At 32.5% G+C, this 23,648-nt stretch overlaps 1 protein-coding gene across 2 annotated transcripts in view; it reads right to left on the reverse strand.

Moving 5' to 3' along the window:
• Positions 1 to 22,517, reverse strand: part of LOC142322381 (excitatory amino acid transporter 1-like) — a 138,327-nt gene extending 115,810 nt beyond the window's left edge. For both annotated transcript variants that reach the window (XM_075361401.1, XM_075361400.1), the window contains exon 1: positions 22,371 to 22,517. In XM_075361401.1, coding sequence (XP_075217516.1) covers positions 22,371 to 22,401 — 31 coding nt within the window. In that variant the 5' untranslated portion in view covers positions 22,402 to 22,517. The remainder of the gene's footprint in view (positions 1 to 22,370) is intronic.
• Between the last annotated feature and the right edge of the window lie 1,131 nt (positions 22,518 to 23,648).

Below are 23,648 nucleotides of genomic sequence, written 5' to 3' on the forward strand. Positions count from 1 at the left end.
ACATTTTAAAGTGTAATTAAAAAATATACATTGTGCAAATTTGTAAGGTACAGTATTGAAGTGAAAATGTTTTTTTAATTTATTTATGTGTTGTTGATCTTGGGATGGTTAAGGTTCAAAATTGGGTCCGGTAGGCAGAGCTGCGATCGCGTTTTAGAAGTTTTTTTTTAATTTTTGGTTTGAATTAAATCCGATAGGTAGTGCTGTTCTGACAATTGAATTTATTTAAATTCTTAATTTTATAAAGTTAAAGGTGAAATTTTATAAGGTTCCGTAATGTTTTGTAAGTTTCTTAATGTTCAGTATTAATTGTAATGATTTTGTAGCCGCAACACTTTTCGTTAAAAAATTATTTTCCACCGAATACTGTGATTAGAGAGTGGTGTGGATTAAATCCGATAGGTAGTGCTGTTGTTTTGCCATTTGGATTTATTTACATTCTGACTTTTATAAAGTGAAAGGTTAAATTTTGTTAAATTGCTAATCTTCAGTTTTTAAGGTTTTATGAAACTTTCAATTGTTGTCATTTAATCTGTATGTATATTCAGATCTAGCAATAGCGAAGCATTGCCGAGTATGCTAGAATTGCGCGCTTATTGAGAATATTATATTATTATTTATTGAAATAACGTTTTAAAGTTTAATTAAAAAATGTACATTGTGCAAATTTGTAAGGTGCAGTATTGAAGTGAGTATTTTAAATGATTTTTCATGAATTTTAATGATGTATACAGGTGCATTCAATAACAATCAACTTAATCTACAAATTTAAATTGTCAGTTGTCATTTGTTTCTATGCAACTTATGATGTATTGAACGGCTCTTTGAAAATAAAATTTAAGTTTGTAAAATAAATTATAACATTTATAAAATTAAAATTTAAGTTACTTATAATATAGTTTAAAGTATATTTAAAAAATTGAATTTATAATGTTTTAGCTGATTAATTTTATAAAAAGTGTTCTAAAATTATTTTTAATTTACAATTATCTAAAATTTGGTAAAATAGATGTTAAAAATGATAAAAATTTCTACTAAAATTTTAACTACGTTGCTTTTTTACAGTGCTTTAATTTTTTTATTAATTGATTAATTAAGCTGTTACATGGTTATGAAACATCAGAATTATTAAATTAAAAAAAAAAAAATATGTAGGAGGTACTTTTTTAGAATGATGTTAAGTGAAAATTAGTAGTAATGTGGATGAAAATTTATTAATTACACTAATTATTAATTTTACGACGTTTCGATTTTTTAATTCAATTTTCATCGGACATCTCAATATTTAGTGAAAATAAATATTAAGCATATATATATATATATATATATATATATATATATATGTGTGTATATATATTTTAGTAAACTATAATAATTACTTCATCTAGTAAATAAGTACTCCTAGTGTCTTAAATTACAGTATAAATAATATAATAGTGAGTAAAAAATTATGGTAAGTAATTACCCCTAGAGTCTTAAATTGTTAAGACCCAATAAATAAATGAAACTATTTGGTAGCCGTACTTAAGATTTCGATTTTTTAAACTGTTTTCAAGATTGAAAATCCTTTATCTAGTATTAAGGTAGACATAGGATATTTTTTTAAAACAGCGGGAGTCGACTAAGGAGTTTAAAAAAAAAAATTATTTTCTGATAGTTAATCGGTTTTTAATGTTATGGGTGTCATTAAAAATGTTACACGAGATACATTTAATGTCGCGAGTATTTAGGAAAATATTTTCTTTAATTTTCAATCCAAAATTAAAATTTAGATGAAAATTTTTTTCGAAGAGTGATGATATTTCATTTGAAAAAATTTGAAAAAAAATTGAAATGAAATTTTTTTATATTACCTTAGATGAAATGTATAAGATTGCGAGATTCACCAATATCGGACTCCTTGACAAGCTATGCAGGTCATTGTATCTAAACCATTTTCGAAGAAAACGAATATTTATTCCATTGTATTCACTGCTCAGGTTGCACTGTTGTCTGGCACCATGTGATGTTAAATAAATTTTTCGTTCCTTTTAACATAATTTGTTTGCATTTTATTAAAGATGTGTTTTATTCATTAATTGTTATTGCATAACACGCAACCATACGATATGGCCTAGTCGCTAAGCTTGTTGAATTCAATTGTATTAAATTATCGTAAGTTTGTTAAATTATGGCGGGCAGCATGTTGAGACGCGGCTCCTGACTTTTCACACAGCTCCTGGCGATTCACTCGGCTCCATCTACACATATACACATATATAAGCCGGCTCAACGGTAGAATCAGTCAGTCTAGTCTCGTCTCGTTTAGTCTCGATGTACTATTTAAAGACTCATGTTGATCAGTCAAAATTTACACATCAAACAGTAGATATGTATATACCCTTAAATTATATCTTTTTCAATAATGTAATACAAATTAAATTAAATCATGAATATGTTAATATACAATTGTTAATTCGAATCAGTATTTTTTTATTTACAGTCCACTTAACATAAACGAAACTTTCACAGGATATGAAGTACTAAGCAGCCTGTTAAGTTCATAAGTGAGGGATTAGTTTGAAGATCATTTACATTAATAATTAAAAACGAGTGGCAAAAGACTTCAAAAATATATTTATGCATGTTTTGTAATATTAATCACCCATACATATTGAAGATTTATTGTGATAATATGTAATGAGATATTAAATTATAAAAAAAAAAAAATAAAAAAATGGTCAAACTTGACCAGTTTCTATGCGTTGTCTTTCTGGATGAAAGCCAGTGACATTAGCATTCTACCGTGAAGGTTAACTGGTTATATTTTCTAATTCTAATTTATAATATAATAGTTTAATTAATAGTAGTTTAGTTACTTTAAATACCCTAATAATAATAATGATTTAGGTGGTTGGGAGGGAGGTGAAAATGCACTACGCAGGGAGTACCGGGTCCTCTGGTGGTCTTATTATCAAACCGCCATCTGTAGACTACCGGCTAAAACTACCCCCCCCTTTCTAACAGGACTTGACCCGGAACCGTTTTATACATTACTTCAGACTAAGTCCTATCCTGGCCTGAGAAGACCTCTACCTAGTTTTCACCTGGCTCAGGACTATCCAGGTTGCCCTTCTTTTCCTGAGAATGCCTCCGACGAATCGAGCCGTACGCTTCCAGCAGCTCAAATCACGGAGCATCATCACAACTACGTTGTTAGGGCGCAGAGCTCCGAGATCCGCCCCTTGTGTTCCTCGATCTGCAACCCAATGAGCACATTTAAAAGGTGTGCTTGGCGTCGTCCAGCACACCGGTGCAGTAGAGGGAGTTGGGGAAGGCGCTTTCCTTATGACATGGAGATAAACGCGGAAGTACCTGTTACCCGTTAAAAACTGGGTCACGTATTACTCCACCTCTCCATGCCGCTGCTTTGTCCAAGCTCTGACCAGAGGGATAAGCCTTGCAATTCACCTGATTCATATGAATTTTAATTTGTGGTTGTCATATATATTTTTAGTTGTTGACGGGGTGCGCCTACCCATTTTAGCAAATATATGACAAGTGAGCGGTTGAGAAACGTAAGCCGGTGGTGTATGGCACCGCGCTTAGTCCGATCACGCTGTTAGGTAAGCTCTAGGAACTACTTAGGACACTAGTCGCTAAACTGTTTGAGAGTCAGTAGCCGTTTGTGGTACAGGCATTTGGTCGTATGCTTTAGGGCGACCGAATGGGGTGGTAGCGGGAGAAATACGAAGCTAACCAATTTTTATGTGACAGCGAAGTGTTTTTTGATAGTTTTTCTGTTTACAAAATTTCGACAGAAATGGTTACAATGTTTTTTAAATAGCAAGGGCCTTTACAAGACTAGTTTCTGACTATATAGCTAGTATTTTTTATTGGGATGAAAAAGAATTTTTTTATTTTTTTTATGTGGCAAGGCTCTAATGACAACAGTAATGGATGTTCCAAAACTTAAAAAAAAAACTAAATAAAAAAAGAAATTGTTTCTATTATTTTTGTCGGCTGATAATTTTTAGTTTTAAGTGGCCTTATCAGAACGATTTTTTATACATTTTTTTTTTTCGATAATATTTTGATTTTTTTCCTTATCATTTTCTCTATAACAAATTTAAGTGAATATACTTGTAATTTTATACACGGCTACATACATATATTATTTATATTTATTCGTTATAATGAGTCTCTCTGAGAACAACTTAAATTTTATCAGTCGCTACTGTAATGTAACTCTTTTGTTAAAAGATAAAAGAATGTTTTATGAATTAATTTATAACTTTATCTTAAAAAAATAGTATACAGCCATATTGAACTATTGAATCGATAGTGAATTTTTTACACGGTCATTGTTTGTTATTAAAAAACCACAAATACCAAATGTGTTTGTGGTATTCTATTTTAGATTTCATTTAATTTAAAACCAACCATTATTACTGTGCTGATGATTTCTACTAGAAATGATATAGAACTTTAATTAATTATGTTGAAAGATATTTTATGATGGGAAAGAATTTCGTTAAAAATAACAACAATAAAAATAATAATTTGCATTTAGATTTGTATGTGCCACGTGCACCAGGTTGGAAAACTGAAACAGTAAAAAAATATTGTTATTTTTCCCCTTTTGTTAACAAAGTCACTGTAGATGATTGAACGTATAACAACAGTATTTGTTATTCCCATAAGGAATATTAAATCAGTCTATACTGCAAATATTTTTAATTATACTCAGGCCTTTCGTTTCAGGCTAGCAATAGTAGAGTGTGCGCATTTCATTTGGTAACTGGCTTCTTGCGGACATCGTCGGTGCTTGTGTAGTCAGCAAAAGAAGTGAGACGCGAATTACCGTGTTAATTATATTAATATTGTGTTAAAAATTGTATATTTTATATTGTACGTTTTTCTAACATAAATGTATTCTATTTATATCAAATTGTAAATATACCCCCTAAAAAATTAACCGTACTCCACAAAACTCTTCGTTGTCAAGCTAGAGAAATATTGACAAATGTGTATGAGTTTGTGAAGAAAGAAGCAGACGTTGGAAGATTTTTAATAGATGGAAACAAAGTTCGTGAACGCGTGTCAAAATCCATAGGCATTTAAAACGATCCATTTGTAAAATAACAAAAAGAGTCAAAGGAAATTGGTGAAAAAAATACGGCTTTTAGTACTACAGGTAAAAAACAACGTACCAAAGGAATAACGAACATTGGTGACTTCGATAAATGCATAATCAGGCGTACAGCACATCATTTTTACGTTGAAAAAAAGATTGTACCCACTTTAAAAAATTTGTTACCAATTTTAGGAGAATCTATTAATCTTCAGGGAGGGAAAAATAGTCTTAATAAAATTTTAAAAGAACTGGAATTTCATTGGGTAAAAACAAAAATTAACCTTAAAATATTAATTGAAACACACGATATATCATTAAAACGCACACAATATTTAACTCATTTACAATGAAACCGACGAGAAAATAAACCTATTATTTACACTGACGAGGCTCCATAATAACCACACCGGACCAAAAAACTGGCATGACAACTCACCTGAAGATTTTACTTCTCCTATATCAAAGGACCAAAGATTAGTTATAATCCACGCAGGAAGTATAAATAGTTTTGTAACAAATGCATCGTTAATTACGAGGGTTATTTTTTTTCAAGGTCCGATCGGTCACGAAATTAAAACCACAGTGAAAATAAAAAAAAATTTATTTGTAACAAGAACTTACATAGTTACGCTATTTCCCTACATAGTCGCCACTCCGATTAAGACATTTGTCGTAGCGTGGTACCAACTTTCCAATACCCTCGTCATAGAACGGAGCCGCCTGTGTTTTCAGCCATGTTTCTAAGCTGGTCTGCAGCTCGATGTCTGTGCCAAAATGTTGTCCTTCTAGCCAGCGTTTCATGTGAGCGAAGAGGTGAAAATTGGATGGAGCCAAGTCCGGGCTGTATGGTGGGGGATCAAACACTTGCCTCATCCACTCGCCCAACGAGGAGATCATCGGTTGACACTCGCTTCCTTCCCTGACCGCCTGCATCGTGAACATCTGTACGGCCTGCTTTAAAGTTCCTGCACCATTGTCACACTTTGCTGTCACTCACTGAAGTTTCCCCGTACACATTACTTATTCGTCGATGAATTTCAGCTGCATTACACCCCTCAGCCTGAAGAAATCGAATTACCGCACGCATTTCACACTTGGTGGAGATGATATTGTTGTAGACATGTTTAGGTGCTAGCTGCGTGTTCAGAACTAAACGAAGTGACGCGGAGTGATTGAAGGCCATACTAGAGACGCTGCGCAACACATATGCGCAAAGGTTCATCCGATTTTTGCGCGCGGTTTTTATTTCGCGACCGATCGGACCTTGAAAAAAAATAACCCTCGTATAAATCAAATCAAACCACCGGTGATTATCAAAGTAATATGAATTTTGGTAATTATGAACGGTGGTTAAAGAAAAAATAATTCCAAATTTACCACCTAAAAGTGTTGTAATGAATAATATTTCTTATTATAACAAAGAAATTAATAAAGCTCCTAAATTATCTGGTATAAAAGCTGTAATGAAAGAATCGTTGACAAAAATGAAAATTCATTTTCACAAGACATGTTGAAAAATGAATTTATACAATTTCATAAACCGATTTCACAGGTTACATCGCGGGCGCCCAAACGTCGAGCCATTTTGTCGGCGGCTTCTTCCATTACGTTATATGCCGCGCCTGTTTGGAAGGATGCAGTTGGTATACAGAGGAACCGAATCAGACTAAACAGAATTCATCGAAGAGTTAGGTGTGGTGGCAGATTATCGGACGGCTTCTTATGACGCGGTATGTGTACTAGCCGGGACTCCTCCCATATAGCTTTTGGTTTTTGAGCGTGTCCGTAAGTATGAAGGCGGTGACAGTGCTGAAGGTAGAAATGAAGCACTAAGAGTGTGGCATGACAGATGGAACTTGGGTGTCAAAGGTGGGTGGACGAGAAGATTAATTCCCGATTTAAGAATATGGTATAATAGAAGGTTTGGTGAGACGAGTTTTTACCTGACTGAAATGTTATTTGGCCACGGTAATTTTGAAGTGTATTTGTATAGAACTGGGAGGAGAGAGTCGCCTGAGTGTATGTATTGTGCTGAACGGGAATCTGTTGAGCACATCCTCATAAAGTGTGAGAAATGGATTGAAAAACGTAGTCGGGCTGATTGCAGATTTAGAACCGGAGGATATAGCCCGTATATGCTGACGTCGCAGAGTAACTGGAGGAAGTGGAGGAATACTCGAGGGAGGTGCTTCGATGCAAATATACGGAAGGTACAAGAAGAGTGTTTTAGTGTAGGGTTGGGTGGACAGCTCCAATCGAGAGAGCCGGCATACCGAGGTCTGCCGGTTCCGATGATCGATTGAGAGCTCCAAGGGAGACTAGGCTAGGGATACTAACCAAAAGAACCGATACCGGTGGGGGGAATCCAGTAATGGAGTACCTCCATTAGAGTGGGCAATAAAGAATGAAAAGATCCAACCGGGGGGCTGACCTGTCATGCCGGACTTACTGCCGGTAGGTGGGGAGGCCCCTTAGAGTAAATAAAGGACACTCCCCTGGGCTAAGTTTTACTTAAATGTATGTCCAGCCGGGGGAGTAAGGAAAAAAAGAAAAAAATTAACAGAAAGCTGATTAAAATTAAAATGCCATTCTCAGTTTTTTAACATTATTATGGAGTTACTTATTTTCAAACTCATCGATAAAGATACAGCTGCCTATTACGTTAAAAATAATCTTTGGTTATTTGAAAGTTATTTATAAATGTAGACATCATTCAACTATATTTTCGTAATTAACCATAAGGCTTGTTATATGTAATTTTGACATAACTATTTCGTAAAATAGATAAATAAGTCATATATTTCGTAATACTTTTTTTTATACATTGCTGTTTAAATTTTTGCAAGTTTATTGAACTTTGCTAACGTTTATATTTCTTTATATAAATGTTATTTGTTGTATGTATACTATTACAATAGAATTTAATGAGCTGTAATGCGGCTACCATCATCGGATAAGGTAATTAATTATTAGTCGCAATATATATTTTAATTATTTTTTTATTCCTATTGCTAAACGCAAGGATTTTTAGTTGTTTTATTTTCCCAGTTAGTAATTTCATTATTTGCAACCTTCTAAATTTAGCATACATTTATTTTATAGTATTTATTGGTTTAATTAATAATTTATAAATATGCATTATTTAAAAACGTTCTTGATTATTTAATTAACCAAAAGTGAGGTCGGATTAGTTAAAGTGAGGTCGGTATGGTAATTTTACCATCTCAGTAATTCAGGTTTTTATGTTATTCATTTTCCGAACGATAACACGGAAACAAGTGAAAGGATTTCAATGAAACTGTACAGGGTTGTTCTTTTATAAGGAAATAAATTCAGTGAAGGAGGACGGACACTGATGATAGCATTGGATTGCTGTAATGAAAAATTATGGGTTTCTGTTTCATCGATTTTTTCCACAAATGAGGGAAAAATCTTACATTGTTATTATTGCTTATTAATAGTGATGTAAAAATGTTTTGCGACGATTTAATAATTATATTGATGAGTTTCATTTGGTGTTAATACTCTGAAAACACATTGTACATGCTAAACATAAAATTGGAAACGAATGTACCCTTGAGTAATGGTGTCACGTCCAGACGGATTTTTTAAATGCTTTATAGGATATCAATTTTTGGATAACGAAATTGGAATGTTCCATTCAAATTGTAACGGTAATCAGTTATAAATAGACAAATAAAAATATTCTAAAATTAATAACAATACTGTAGAAAATTGTTTTACGTAATTTAGAGTCATAAATTATGACACAAGTCATTCATAAATATTATATAGCTATTCCCAAGAATAACAAGAATACTTGCCGCACTTATACGGAAAAGTGAGGAATAAATTATTGTATATCAGGATATTTAGGCCGCTAAAGCCCTAATAATATTCAGACCTGAAACTGAAAATTTCAATAAGAAAAGCCTTAAACCTGTAAAACTCTGTTTACAAATAATGGATTTTATAAATATTTAATTAATTATATAAAAATTTACAATTATTTAATTATGTAACTCCTTCATTATCACGGAGTTCGTTAGAACTTCGTCTGTGAGAGGCAACGAAGTCAACGAACTATGTTTACAGTTATAAACAAGACCTAACCTAACAGTGAAATGAAAATGGGGAAAAATAAGCGTAAAAACATTATATTTCAGCTCAATTAGATTAGTAATAAAGAATACGTTCTAAGCATATCTCGAATTTTGTTAGAAAACGATTTTTTCCAATTAAATGAACCATGGGATTCGAATACGTCATTTTATTCATTTTTTTTAATGTACCTTTACGAATCGCACCGCTAGATAGCAGTACTTGATAGTACTAGGTAGCGTACAAAAACTTGATAATGAACTTCAAATAATAAAATTTAAAATAAAATATATTACAGCTTGTTTTAATAGTAAATGGTGTTATGTAAGTGGAAGGAAAGGAGGGTGAAAGAATTTTTGAATTCCCATCATTTCTTTAAAAAAAAAAAATAAAAGTATTAGTTTACAAGAGATTATACTAGTTTTATTAAAAACGGAATAAATAAAACAAAAATGAATTCGATTAGTAAAATCAAATTTAACGATATATATCGAGGGTTACACTTACGAAGTAATAAGTGCAATATTACATCACGGATTTTCGATTCGTAAAGGTCACTATACAAGTTTTATTACAAAAGGAAATATATGGCATGAAGTGATATGACTATCAACCAAAAAATTAGACGTGAAATTCAATTTGTTTGTTCTAAGGCAATAAATATTAATCATAAATCCATAAGATAAGAATCAGTAATTCATAAAAAAAATAATAAATAAATAAAATAATCTAACAAAACGCAGTGATATAAAAAAAAATACAATTAAATTCTAAACCGTACAGTAAGAGTCTCGCAGATATCATCTCTTAGCCCACCGGGTTGGTCTAGTGGTGAAAGCGTCTTCCCAAATCAGCTGATTTAGAGCTCGATAGTTTTAGCGTTCAAGTCCTAATAAAGTCAGTTATTTTTACACGGATTTGAATACTAGATCGTGGATACCGGTGTTCTTTGGTGGTTGGGTTTCAATTAACCACACATCTCAGGAACGGTCAAACTGAGACTGTACAAGACTCATTTACACTCATACATATCATCCTTATTCATCCTCTGAAGTAATACCTGGTTGGTAATTCCCGGAGGCTAAACAGGAAAAAGAAAGAAAGAAAGATATAATCACTTCCACTCAAAAAACAAAAATTTCTGTAATATAAATAAAACTGTTTTTAACAAAACGATATTGATATAAAAAAATGTAAGAAACTACATTTCTATTATCAAAATCTGTTATTAATTTAGAATTTTCTTTAAAAAAAAAAATACATGTTAATTATATGTAATGGATAATAGATAATAAACAATGTTAAAGCGTTTCATATAGTAAGCAAAAAAAAAAAATAAATAAATAAATAAAAATTTATTACAAAACTTACCGGCCCGATTTCATTTTCGTGTAATACATTTCACAGTTACAGATATAATGCAATTTTTATGATTATTCGTTATTTAATAAATGAAATCGGGCCAGAGTTTTCTAACGAATTTTTCTTTTTTTTTCTTATTATACGGAACGCTTAAACCTTGTTTATTATCTCTTACTGTATATCTATTGTCTATTACGTATATTTAACATGCATTTTTTTTTAAAAGAAAATTCTAAGTTAGTAACAGATTTTGATAATAGAAATGTAGTCTTACCTTTTTTGATGTCAGCATCATTTTGTTGAAAACAGTTTTATTTAAAATACAGAAATTTTTGTTTTTTAAGCGGAAGAAATGATATCTGCTCTTACCGTACGGTTTACTATTTCATTGTAATTTTTTTGGATTTGATAATTACGGTCAGGATTATTTTTGTCGATGTTCTTCGTCTATTATTATTTTTTAAACACCTTAAACCATATATTAAATTCACATATTTTTATTAGTTACAACTATTGCCTCAATGTCGATGATTGAGTATTTTAAAAACTGAGTTTACGTAAAAAAAACCTATACAACCAGTTCTTTCTTTTACATAATACCAGATTTATCGAACGAATAAACTGGCTACACCATGTGTAATAATTTATAGAAAATAAATTAATAGTTTATCTTATTCATGAGAATTCAACATTTTTAAATGTTGTGAAATCAATATTTTAATCGTATTTATTGTTGATATAAGATGTAGTCTTTTATTTCCTTTGTTTTCAAAACCAGTTTAAAATTATTTATCAAAATAATTTATATTTATTTACATAATGAATCTATCGAGTTTAAATGTATTTAAAATTACTTAATCTAATTTTCATATTTGTGTATTTTCTATAAAGTGAAGTTCAATTCAAATTTTTTTAATTAATTTTATTAGTTAATTCACAATTACGTCTAAAAATTTATATAATTTTTTAAAACTGTTTTTTTTTCATAATATGGTAACGAAAACCTATAATTGACCGATCGAAATGAGTGGATTTCTGACTATCAAATTTTCATTAAGATTCCTCGTGCCTGTCAGGCGAAACGGCGTTTTTTTATTGATTTTTCTTAAAAACTTCGGTTTCAAATTGACTGTAGCTTTTTTATTTGATTAAATGAAGAGGTGTAGAAGTGAAAAGTTCTACTGTAAGCTGGTGGCTTACGCATGAATTTTTCGTCAACCCTCATGGTGGAATACCGTCACCCACATTTCTAGGCTGCTTTTCAGCGGTTACGACTTACATTCTTAGTACCTTCTCAGAACGCTATTAAATATTTAATCTTACGAGTTTTTAATATATTCTTATTCTTTTGTAGTTTTTTGTTAACAAACGTTAGGTTAAAATACCAAACAAATAATAGTGCCAGCCTCCGTGGTGGAGTTGTAGCACCTCGACCTTAAATCCGGAAGTCCCGGGTTCGAATCCCGGTCAGGCATGGCATTTTCACACATGGTATAAATCATTCATCTCATCCTCTGAAGTTATACATAACAGTGGACCCGGAGGTTAAAAAAAAAAACAGATATAGTGGAATTACCTTGTCGGCAGTCATAGATATACATGCCTAATGGCTTTGATAGAATATTACAATATTACTAATAAAACAATATTACTTTTGACAGTGCTTACTTCTTTCACAATCAGTTTTAATTTACAAAGAGTCATTATTTTAATTTTTTATTTATTAATTAGTGAACATTGCCCGATTTGAATTTCAAGGTCAATTTACCGAGGTTATAATACTGCAACCTCTTTCCTACTTTTGAATACCAGTCATCTCCTCTTGTAGTACCGTATCTGACGAATCCAGCAATAGCTATTACATTGGTATGCTGACTTACATGTTGCTGTAAGTCAACATGTTGACTTACATCCTTCGGAATTTTCAGTGGTGTAGTCAGTGTCTGGCTTACTGACTTAAGGGAGACGTGAATAAAGCCTCCCTTATTTAATCTGCTGCTCCCGTTAGTAAGCCGGATTTTGTAAAGGAACCTGATTCGTGACTCCCTAGAAGCTATGGATACGGCCTAATCATCTAATCCCATCAATGCTGTTACTCTTACCTCGCTACGTGTGGTATCCAGATCTGACTGTAGAGGCCTCAGTTCACCAATCAAGTCAAATATGGTAAGACACCAGACAAACCTGGTTTGAATTGCAGCTTTGTGCGTGCTTTAAATGATAAGGACAGCATTATTTCCACAAGTCCAAAACTTTTTTTGGTTGTACAATGAATATTTTGATGTTATATACCAGTCAGTAAGAGCTAATAACTTACCAGTGGCATTAGAAACTTTGGTTGGTTTTCCAGCACGAGTCTGCAGGTGGTTGTACAATCGTACGCTTATTCTCTGAATCAACCCTTTGCACGGTTGGCCATACTATGGCCAATCCCATATGGATCCCATACTATGGACAACCATAGTATGGTTGTCCGTACTATGTAGCGTTATTCTGAATACCTATAATTTATTATCTGCCTTACAAAAGAGTTATATTAAGATATCTTTGTCTTTCCAGCGCAAGTGACGCAAAAAGTTGTAGTCGGGAGTTATTTAGTCTCGGTGTAATGATGTAGAAGAGCTTTTGGTGTAACTATCGGTTTCAAGGTTAACTATCCCCTGAATTTCGTTGACCTTGGTTTGATGAAATTTAAAAATATTCAGATCTGAGGAAGGCAATGGAAAACCACTTCGTCTCTCATTTTGCCTAATAAACCTAACATCACATTTTTATCAAGGGAATAGCTATGCAATTTTTGGGAATGGTGAATTTTTGGAGTGTCTTGTCAGCTTGACTACAACTATTATTTTTATGATAAATAATATTGCTGTTCATATGGTTGAATTCTTATAAGTTATTAGCTGTCTGATTGTTCATATATTTTTCTCTACAGTGAAGATGGAAACCAATTGAATTGTATTCCGTGATGTAACTATGGGAATATGAATAATTCAAATAAACCTTGATACTAGTTAATTAAATCAATTAATTGCAGGATTAGTTTATAGGGATGTATTTGTTTGCGTGTAATGTACTTTCCTTAATTTATCTTATATTAAATTATTCTATAATTTATTGAATTATCCTTTATTCGTACATCCTACTTCATTATGTCATGAAATTCGTTTTAAATGCAAATTACAATAATTAAATTAAATTATATAAAACACATGATATTTTAATTATGTGTTGTTCTAAATAAAAAATTTTCATGGCATTAACTTTATACAGCATTGAAAAAAAATAGCAGATAATTTCGATTTATATCTGTTTGTCTGGTTTAACTGTTTATTTGTGCGTTATAAAGGAACTGTTGAACTTCGTTAAATACATCTGGCTGGATTAGTATTGATTATTTCGGTTTAAAATAATATGCATGACACAATTTAACTTAAAGCTTTTGCATAAATCCCAGATCTCCTAACATTCGAATCAGGTTTTCAAACTACCATCACACTTTTCAAACTTTATATATATATATATATATATATATATATATATATATATATATACATACATACATACTTGTGTGTGTATGTTTACGGGTGTATGGGGGCGCGCGCGCGCGCGCACACACACACACACACACACACTAATACTAAATAATAATAATAGATTCTTTAGCTTTTCAGTTAATTTCAACGTAAAAATTAAAAAAGTTGTTTGCAATTATCGGAATGGCTAGGAAACTTCGACTTAATAAAATAGAAATAATAAAACTAGAAAAGAAATGCAGACAGCTAAGGTTAAGAAGAGAAAGATCTAATACTCTTTGGGATTCAGGTTACGTAAATTTAGGATCTACGAGACGACGCATCAAGCATGAAATTTTCTAGATTACAGTAATGTGTATTATTTTTTTACCTAAATTCTATGATTTAGTTTTTTTTAATTTTCTCGCGAAAATGTTTTTAATATCAGAATTACAACGGACAATTTTTAATAATGCTATAACTTAATACTAAACAAATATGATGGCAAGAAAAAAATATTAAAATTGAATTATGTAGTTTCTTGTTTATAAAGTTTTCAAATTAATCTATTTTAGATTAAAAAAATTGTTGTTCTTTTTAAATTAAATAACTTTGACCACCGAAGGAAGCACGTCTACGAAATTTATAAAAACATAGACCTGGGTTCATTTGGTGAAGAGTAAGGCTAGAACACATATTAAAAAACTCTGATTTGGACACCACACGACTTCCTTATACGCTTATTAAATTACATACACACATTTTATTTTAATTGAAAAGTACATTTTATTTCATTAATAACTTTTGATATTTTTTTATTTTTTTTATTGTAATTATTATTTACTGTAAAACTTTTTTTATAATCAGAGGTTAATAATTAATTACTAATAAATCAATATATTTAAATTTAAAGAAAAAAGTTAAAAAAAAGAAGATTCCCCTTGTAAGATCCAAATATTTCATTAATTAAAATTTTATTTGGCTCTAACTCTGGAACCAATGAAAATAAGCACCACTTATGTTATATCATTGAAAAGCTCTCAATGGGGTCTTATTACTGCAGTTAAGAAAAAGTATAAAATCTAAATTTTTTGGATTTTGCGCTTTTTTGGACACTTTTGGTCAAGTCGATTGCAATCAAAAGGGGAGGTGCACAACTAAATGTTACAATAGTTCTAAATCCAAAATTTCAGCATCCTGCGGCTAATCGTGTTTGTGTTATGCGAGATACATACGAACATCGTACGTACAGACGTCATGCCGAAACTAGTCAAAATCGATTCAGAGATGGTCAAAATGGATATTTCTGTTGAAATCTGGAAACCGAAATTTTTAGTGATCACAGTACTTCCCTTCGTACAAGGAAGTTAAAAGAAACAGGTCGAATTCAGAACCCCTTTATTTCTTTAAGTTGGTTACAGAATTGTTTACATTTAGCATGGGTTTAGAAATATATTTATAAAAAAATGTAATTTTCTTCTTTTTATTTGATTACCCAAGCATAAATCTTTTTCATAATTTGAGGTATTATTGTCACTGGAGTAATTGAATAGAATTGGTAGTCTAAAAAAAATGTTGTTTATGTAAAAATCAGTGCTTCCATTTTGAGGCAACAGAATTACGAAATAATAAAACAAACATACCATTTTAACACAACACGTCTGATGGTTTAGTCATTATAATGTGGTTCAAAACCTTTTAAAGAAATAAAAAAATAACATAAGTATATATATATATATACAAATAACAATAACAAAAGTAAGTATCTCGTCTTTCAATTTCATAGATATTTCTATATTGGAATGTTGATCAGACCATTCGTTTAGCACACTATGAATTTCATTAAGTAAATTTTTGCAAACAAACCTTTCAGCTTCCTATGGTAAATTATTCATGAAAAAATCCAAAAAAGAATCACAGACTTCAGTTAATATTTCGTATTTTAATATGACAATTTTTTCAGGTAGATATTCCACTGCGTATCTCTCAGATAAGTATTAATGTTGGTTCTCCATACCATAAATTTTTTGGTGTTCGTGAATTTGAGATAAAGTTTTGTAGGATGATCAATCGAATTGCGTTTTAAACAAAACCATCCTTCAGTTTTGAAGCGTCATAATTGGTCTCTAAGCTTGGAATTAATAGTAAATATTTATTATGATTTTGTATATATCCGTCTAAAATAAAATTTTACATATTTGGGTCACTTCAAAATCAAAACCCGTTTTCAGGTTAAAAAATATTCTGATGTTAAATATGATTAATGCAGATGGATTTACAATAATTTTTTTAAAATCCGGTATATCCATGCATATGACGACTATATCTACAAATCTATAATCTTCGGTAAAAAAAAGATCATTCAATCATAAAAAAATAATACTAGATAATTTCAAACTAGTAACGCAGTTATTTCTATTTTCGATCTTAAAGTAATCGGTTATCGATTTGTTATTATGTCTTTCTCCTTCACCCATCTAACATTATTGATCATAAATCTATTTCAAGAAATTTATTATTATTAAATCAGAAGAAGAAGATTTTAATAAAACAATAAACTAAACAAACTTTGTATAATATAAATATTACAAGAGAGATACCACCTATTTATAAGATTCTATTAAAATCAAAATTTTGTTGCAAAATTCTCCTGTTTTAATGAGATGGCTGGCATCGACTGCTTTGGTCATTTTGCCGTATGAGAATGGAAATTTGTAGAGTATGAAAAGCCCTACACCTGAACGGGATTGGATTCTAGGACTTCAGGATGAAAGGCTGAGACGCTACCACTCTGCCATGGAGATCGGCCGTTTCCTTCTTGTGTTAAACTTAAATGTAAAAATAATATGGAGATAAATTCCCTTTATTGAAAGGCTTGATTGAGGTTACCCGAGTCATCCTATCATTCACTCAGAATTCTATTGAAATTTTATCAGTTTGATAGCACCGTAAGCGGTACCATTCAGTTATTGGATTTTGTATAACTGTCAGGTGATCCACTGGATCACCTAGGGGGAAGAGACATTAGGGGGAAGATCTTGTAACGTTACCGGTCGCCACCGTTCCAAGCCCTGAGGGGCTTTACCGGAGGTCGTCTTTAGACCCTCTAACTGATTACATCTCACAGTCATCAGCCAGGTTTCGATGTAAATGCCTCGGCAGACATTTGCATCAGTAAAATAAAATAAAAACTTTGCCTTCACGTAGGCCTCAAACGGACATCTTCATACGCAACCTAACATGATTCCCTCAAACTAACTGACCGATACCGCGGAAGCACGAACCACGCGCCTAATCCAAATTTGACAACACCGTTCGTGATTATGAATGCCTCAGAAAACGAACGAGTTTAAAATTAAATCAGTGCTACACTCGACCAATCAAATTTTTTTTTTACACAGCATAGAAATTCAGACCTACACCCAATTAAGTCGACCAATTTTGGTCACCTAACAAGGGGAACGCAAAATCATTTCGGTCCGCGCAGGAGCCGGGGACAAAGCTCGCACCACCAAGTGGTCCCATCATGATGTCTCGCGTGGCATTACCAAGTCACGATCACGACCGCCACCGGCGGAAGGAAGCCACGGCCCCGGTAACACAGGTTAACATATCCCAGCGGCGCGGCCACCCCCACCATCTCGATTCCCCCCCGAGGGGAAAAGATCCCACCTCGTAGCGTGTCCCGTCGCTACACCACCCCCTCCGTTCCTAGCAAGTAGTAGCTTTAACGGAGGACATCTTCTCGCCCTCAAACTGATTGCGCACCACAGCTTCCAGTCCAGGCCCCGAGGGACATCTGCATCGGTAAAGTTCACCCCGAGATAGTTTTTCGTGTTTATGCCTTCAGAATGAAGACAACGGACACCTGCAGCTACCACGTCGCCCTCAGGAACTAAGCTAGAAGCCTAACCGCGGAACGAAGACCCCGCGCCTAGACCTAACTATTAAAGAGCCATTTTCTGAATGTCTCAGATCCGTACTAATAACCTCAACAACAAACTTTCCCACTAAATTTTTATACATCGAAATTTATAACTAGTTCCCTTAAGAACCCCGCTTAATACTCAAAATGAGTTTCTATCTGACTCCGCTCCGGTCTGCCCGGGAGAGGAGAATTAACGCATACTCCCGCACAGTGCCATTACGGAGTCCCGCGTGACATTCACCATCTTTCTCAGACCGCCGCCAAGACTCCCCTGCATACCACCAAAGCAGTATCCAGAGAAGAACACCCCCACCAGTGGGAGCTCCAAATCGAATCACAAAAAAATACTAATATAACCGTGGCACGATGCCAAAGCGGAACCCTAGCCACCCGGGATCCAGCCACGGTCGAGTATCTCTATTAAACTCCCTCTGCAGACCTACATACCGCAAGGGCGCGGGGAAAACCATCCACTATAGACCACTCCTCGCGAATCATAGAGTTAATACGGAGATCCAGAAAGGAATGTATTCTCTCAAGTTCCCTAACAGTTCGTGAACGTTCGACCTCGTATCGGGGATAGACGTAGAGGACGATTTCCCCTGTAATTTTGAAAATGGGTTTGGATACAATCTGTGCTCCAACCAAAAGCTTGAACATAAGACGAAGGATCGATTGGACCATTCCTTCACAGGGACAAGATTCATCAGTAGCTGATTCAAATCTCTATAAATACTGTGAAAAATTTCTGTGTTAGATAGAGCCGAAGCAACCGTTGTTGTTGTATAAAATTTGAAGAAATATTAACCCCTGATGGTAGTTCAACTGAATTCAACCGGGAAATTCAACTGAATTAGGAACAGCAGAATATAAGATAGCATAGTACCCTCTGATGGTATTTTACAAACTATGAGATTCTCACCTAAATACCACTTGTTATTTATCTTTCACAGTTTCTACATAGTACCCTTTATCTTCTCTTAAATTTGCTGGATGAACCTTTCCAAGAATGCTGGTAGCCTCACACAAGAGCATACTATAAAAATACCCATACACGCGTGTAATAGTATTTAAAAAACCTCGAATTTTGGTTGGAAACAAATCTGCTAGAAATTCTTACATCGTATTGAATGAGGATTCCTGTTCTTATTATAAAGAACAAATGACAACACACGGAGGTCATAATGGCTTATTCGACTAATTAGGCTGCACAAATATTTATTATTTTGGACAAGATATTAAGGCCTGAGTCATCATATTTTGTGTGTACATATCTCTTGTTAAAATAATTACATCTTATCTATCATTATTTAATCATTATCATAATAGTTTATACTTTTTTATTTTTGTAATCTCTAATCCTTTTTTAAAGCAAAAACTATTTACTATGTTTTTGTTTAAATAAAATTTCTTTCAAATGATAGGTAGTTCCACGGATACTCGTATTTCGAGTACGTTTGAAAATACTATGACTTTACTTGTTATTTATTTTTCAATTATGGGAATTACATTCTGTACCATAATGATATTTCGACATGATAAAAATACAATAATTTAACAGATTACAATTTCTTAATTATATTACAATGTGTACTCATTTTCATCTTCAATCCTATCATTTCACACTCTACCTCTCTCATTATCACGCCTTTATTTTAAATTTTAATAATTTTATTTAAGCAATAAAATGATTGATGTTAGGAAAAATTTACGCATAAAATTGTCGATTTGTAATTGTTATTTATAAATGTTCTTTATTATTGTTGCATAATAAACTTTTTATATTACAGTTTTTATCATCACAATTGGTTTACTGGCATTACTTTCGCCACCACCCCATTCGGTCGCCCTAAAACATAAGACTGAATATTTGTACCACGAAGGGCTACTGGACTTCGAAACAGTTTATGGGACCAGTTTCCTAACAAGCTCTTAGAGCTAACCTAATAGCGTGAACGGTATAAGCATGGTACAATACACCACTTGCTTTGTGTCCAGCCATTCATTCACTTGTCATATATTAAAATAAAAATTGGGTAGCTTCACCCCGTCAATACTATAATATATTACTGTCATAAATATAAAATTTATTTCGACAACTTAAATCTAAAGACAGCAGTTCGTTGCCACGCCTAGATCGCTAAATCCCAGTAAGTATATGTCCACCATTTATAGTAGTTGGAGCTATTGGCTGATGGCCAGCCATTTCTCGAAGGTAGCCTCCTACAGCAGTGCGGCAAGAGTCTTTCCCCGTAAAAAACTACTGATACCGGTTGAACAACGCAAATGCATCAAGGAATTCCCACACGGTCCGACAGTGCAGCTCAAATCACATTGACTCGCCGTTTGTGAGTGGCTAATTTCTTCCTTAACTTCTAAGTTTCAGGATGGCCCGAGTTCTGCCCCCCCCCCTCACCAAGAGAAGGACAGTCAAACATCATATGTTCGTTCAACTGAACCTCCCCGCAGAAACACAGCTCATCAGTTGCCAAACGGAACCTACACAGATATTGTTTCAAATTAACATGATTGGTGAGCACCTGGGCCCCCGTTGCCCTTAGAAATGAACTTGAGGCGTACTATCCCCCCACATCTGGTATATATTTATACAATGATCGTCCCTTCGTCGTTTCAACACAGTTATAAAAAACTGGCGAAGAATTTATAAAAAAGTTAGCGAACTAATAAAATTAAAAATAAATGTTACCTGATGTTCTTACGTCACCTGCAATGAAGAACTGGTTGAAGACCTTACAGTTCAGTTGGACACATCCACAGCCCAAACACATCTAGGGATGTAGTTTGTTATAAACATTGTAAATATTTTCGAGTGGCTTTTCAGTTTCTGAAGAAAAATAATTTTTTTTGTAGCATATATTTAATTTGGTTAAATACTAACTTTCTGCTCCTATTTCGGATAAAAATGCTACATCCCGTGAGATTTTGAACGAAATATGCGCTCATTAGGAAGTCTTTATCTTTCCTTTGGCTGAATTTGTTTGTCTAGTACATTAGTTTCTCCTAGGGTAGATAGATATTTCTCTTCACATACTTTTTTCCCTTAACATTGATTCCTTGCCGGGATCTATATAATTAGTGGATTTTAGTGTAATCTGCGGAGGGCTATTTGTGAACTCTAAACACTTTTTTCTGTTCGGTAACTTCACAATAAGCCTACTGGTTGAAGTGCCTGTCTGATATTTATCCTATATATAATATATCACCTGATCTGTATGTTAACTTTTACTAATGATTTACTTATTTTCTTATTCAAAGATAAAATTTAGATTTGTTTGTTAAAACAGTATAAGGCGTAAATATTTGCACAAATGCAATCCATCCTTCTTAATAAGAAAATATTTTCTTAATTTTAATATAAAAATATTATTTTAATATATATTATTTTAAAGTTATATTTTATTTTGTTTGGGGTTATGGGCATAGACTACTTTGTTCATTAGCCCTTTAGCTAAACAAAAGAAAACTTAAATTTTTTCATATTTTGATATTAAACTGAAGACTATTAAATAATTTTTGATAAAAGAAATAAAAAAATACAATTACAGTTGTATTATTTTGGATTGTATTCAGAAAATACATTCTAAATAGTACAAAAATTGAATCCCTTTGTGCAAGTTTAAAACTACTTCCAATCTCATAGCAATCGCTTAATTAAAAACGTAATAATTTAACTATAAAAGCAATAGGTTGAAATAAAGTATATAGAACAAATTTTGATCTTGATTTTTAAGAGTATGAAAATTATTTTATTCCTAACACTTTTGCTTGTTTTGCAAACTTCTCTGTAATGAAGTAATAGTATATTAAACTTTTAAATGAGCTAAAAATCATATATTAGCAAAATAAAGTCAATCCTTTTCGAAATATAGCAATTGGTGAAATATTATTATTTCTTTACTTGTATTTATTCATATATTTAGTAGAACAATAACTTAAAAAAAAAACTTATATATATAAAACATTTTTTAACCTAGAATTCTGTATTTTTAAGGGACATTAAAAATAAAAGAAATATACAATCTGAAGAAATCAGATTTTTAATCGATATTTATTTATTTATTCGTATAGCATACATGCAGTGAGTTAAAAAAAAAGTATATATACAATATATGAATGATTTAATCTGCAACTATACAGCAAAACTATAATAAATTGCATATCTATTAATCTCTACATATTGGGAGAGAAAAAAATGTACATTAATAATGTGCATTATTAATTTTCTATTACTTAAGAGAAATCACCCTAACATTATCTGACTTACAATAAAATTAATAAGAGTATCTATTATAAATAACAACAATAAAAAAATAAAACAAAAACTTACCTCCACTCGCTGTATTATTTTGAAAATTCATTTAAAAGTGAGCAACCCATTCACCGCAACAACACTGTTAATAAATTTACTTAGAACAGGAAATGTTTTATAAAAGCAGGCTAATTTATATAATAATTATCACACATATTTTAACCCGGTCTAACTGGAACCATCTGGTTAATTCAATTTATTTGAATACCTCTGTTTTTACATAGCATATATATCGTTAATGTTTTTATACTAATATATCTGCTGCTCGTTTTTTCCCCCAACAAATTAGAGAATAAAACAAAAATAAATATGACATTAATTTATAACGAATAGCGAGACCTTAGAGTTATGAAAAAAAGGAGTTTGCAATTTTAACGATAAAAAGTATAAAATTATACGTTGTAAGTAGAAGAGAATTAAATCTACCAAATATATATTTAATTGGTGTTTTTAATTATAATTATTATTCCTGATGTATCCACAAAATACACAATTGTTGTGGAGTAATAATCTAGAAATGTCTTTTAACATTTCTGTTGGATGTACCCTAATTATTGTGCACTCCTAAATGTAGGTATTTACAGAAAACTAATAATAATAAGAAAAACGAATTTTTTAAATGAATTTTTATTGTTGTCAGAAACAATTTCTGCTTGTCAAAAACAATAAATACTCACAAAACAAGTTATTTAGGAATTAAAAGAGTTGGTTTTTTATTTTTATAATTTTCTACACCAATTTTCATTCTTATCTAAATTGTTTGAGAAGCTACTACTGCACAGGCTTAGACCAGTGTTGAAAAGTAAGGGGATAATTCCGGACCATCAGTTTGGATTCAGGTGTGGCCATTCCACAATCGAATAATCCCATAGAGTCATCAGTGGGTGTCTGGAGAGACAGAAATTCTGCTTGGCGGCGTTCTTAGACATCCAACAGGCCTATTATAAGGTATGGATACGTGGCTTACTCTACAAAGTAAAGCTACAACTCCCTCAACCCTACTTTCTAGTTGTGTGGAATTATCTTGAGGGGCGTTTTGTTCAGATGAATGTAATGACGAATTTTCAAGGTTCTTTGAGATTGGATCGGGTGCCCTCAGGCTCTGTGCTGGGCCCTGTGTTGTATTCCATATTCGCTGCGGACATTCCGGAAGCGAACGTGGCATCGTCGCCACGTTCGCTGATGACACTGCTATCCTGGCCGTTAATGAAAACCCTGGTCTAGCCTCGCAGACCCTACAAATGGCGCTGGATTGTGTGTGTGTGTAACAGAAAAAGTGGAGGATTAAGGTTAATC

The sequence above is a fragment of the Lycorma delicatula genome, chromosome 3, assembly GCF_047948215.1.
Source record: "Lycorma delicatula isolate Av1 chromosome 3, ASM4794821v1, whole genome shotgun sequence".
Taxonomy (NCBI): Eukaryota; Metazoa; Arthropoda; class Insecta; order Hemiptera; family Fulgoridae; genus Lycorma; species Lycorma delicatula.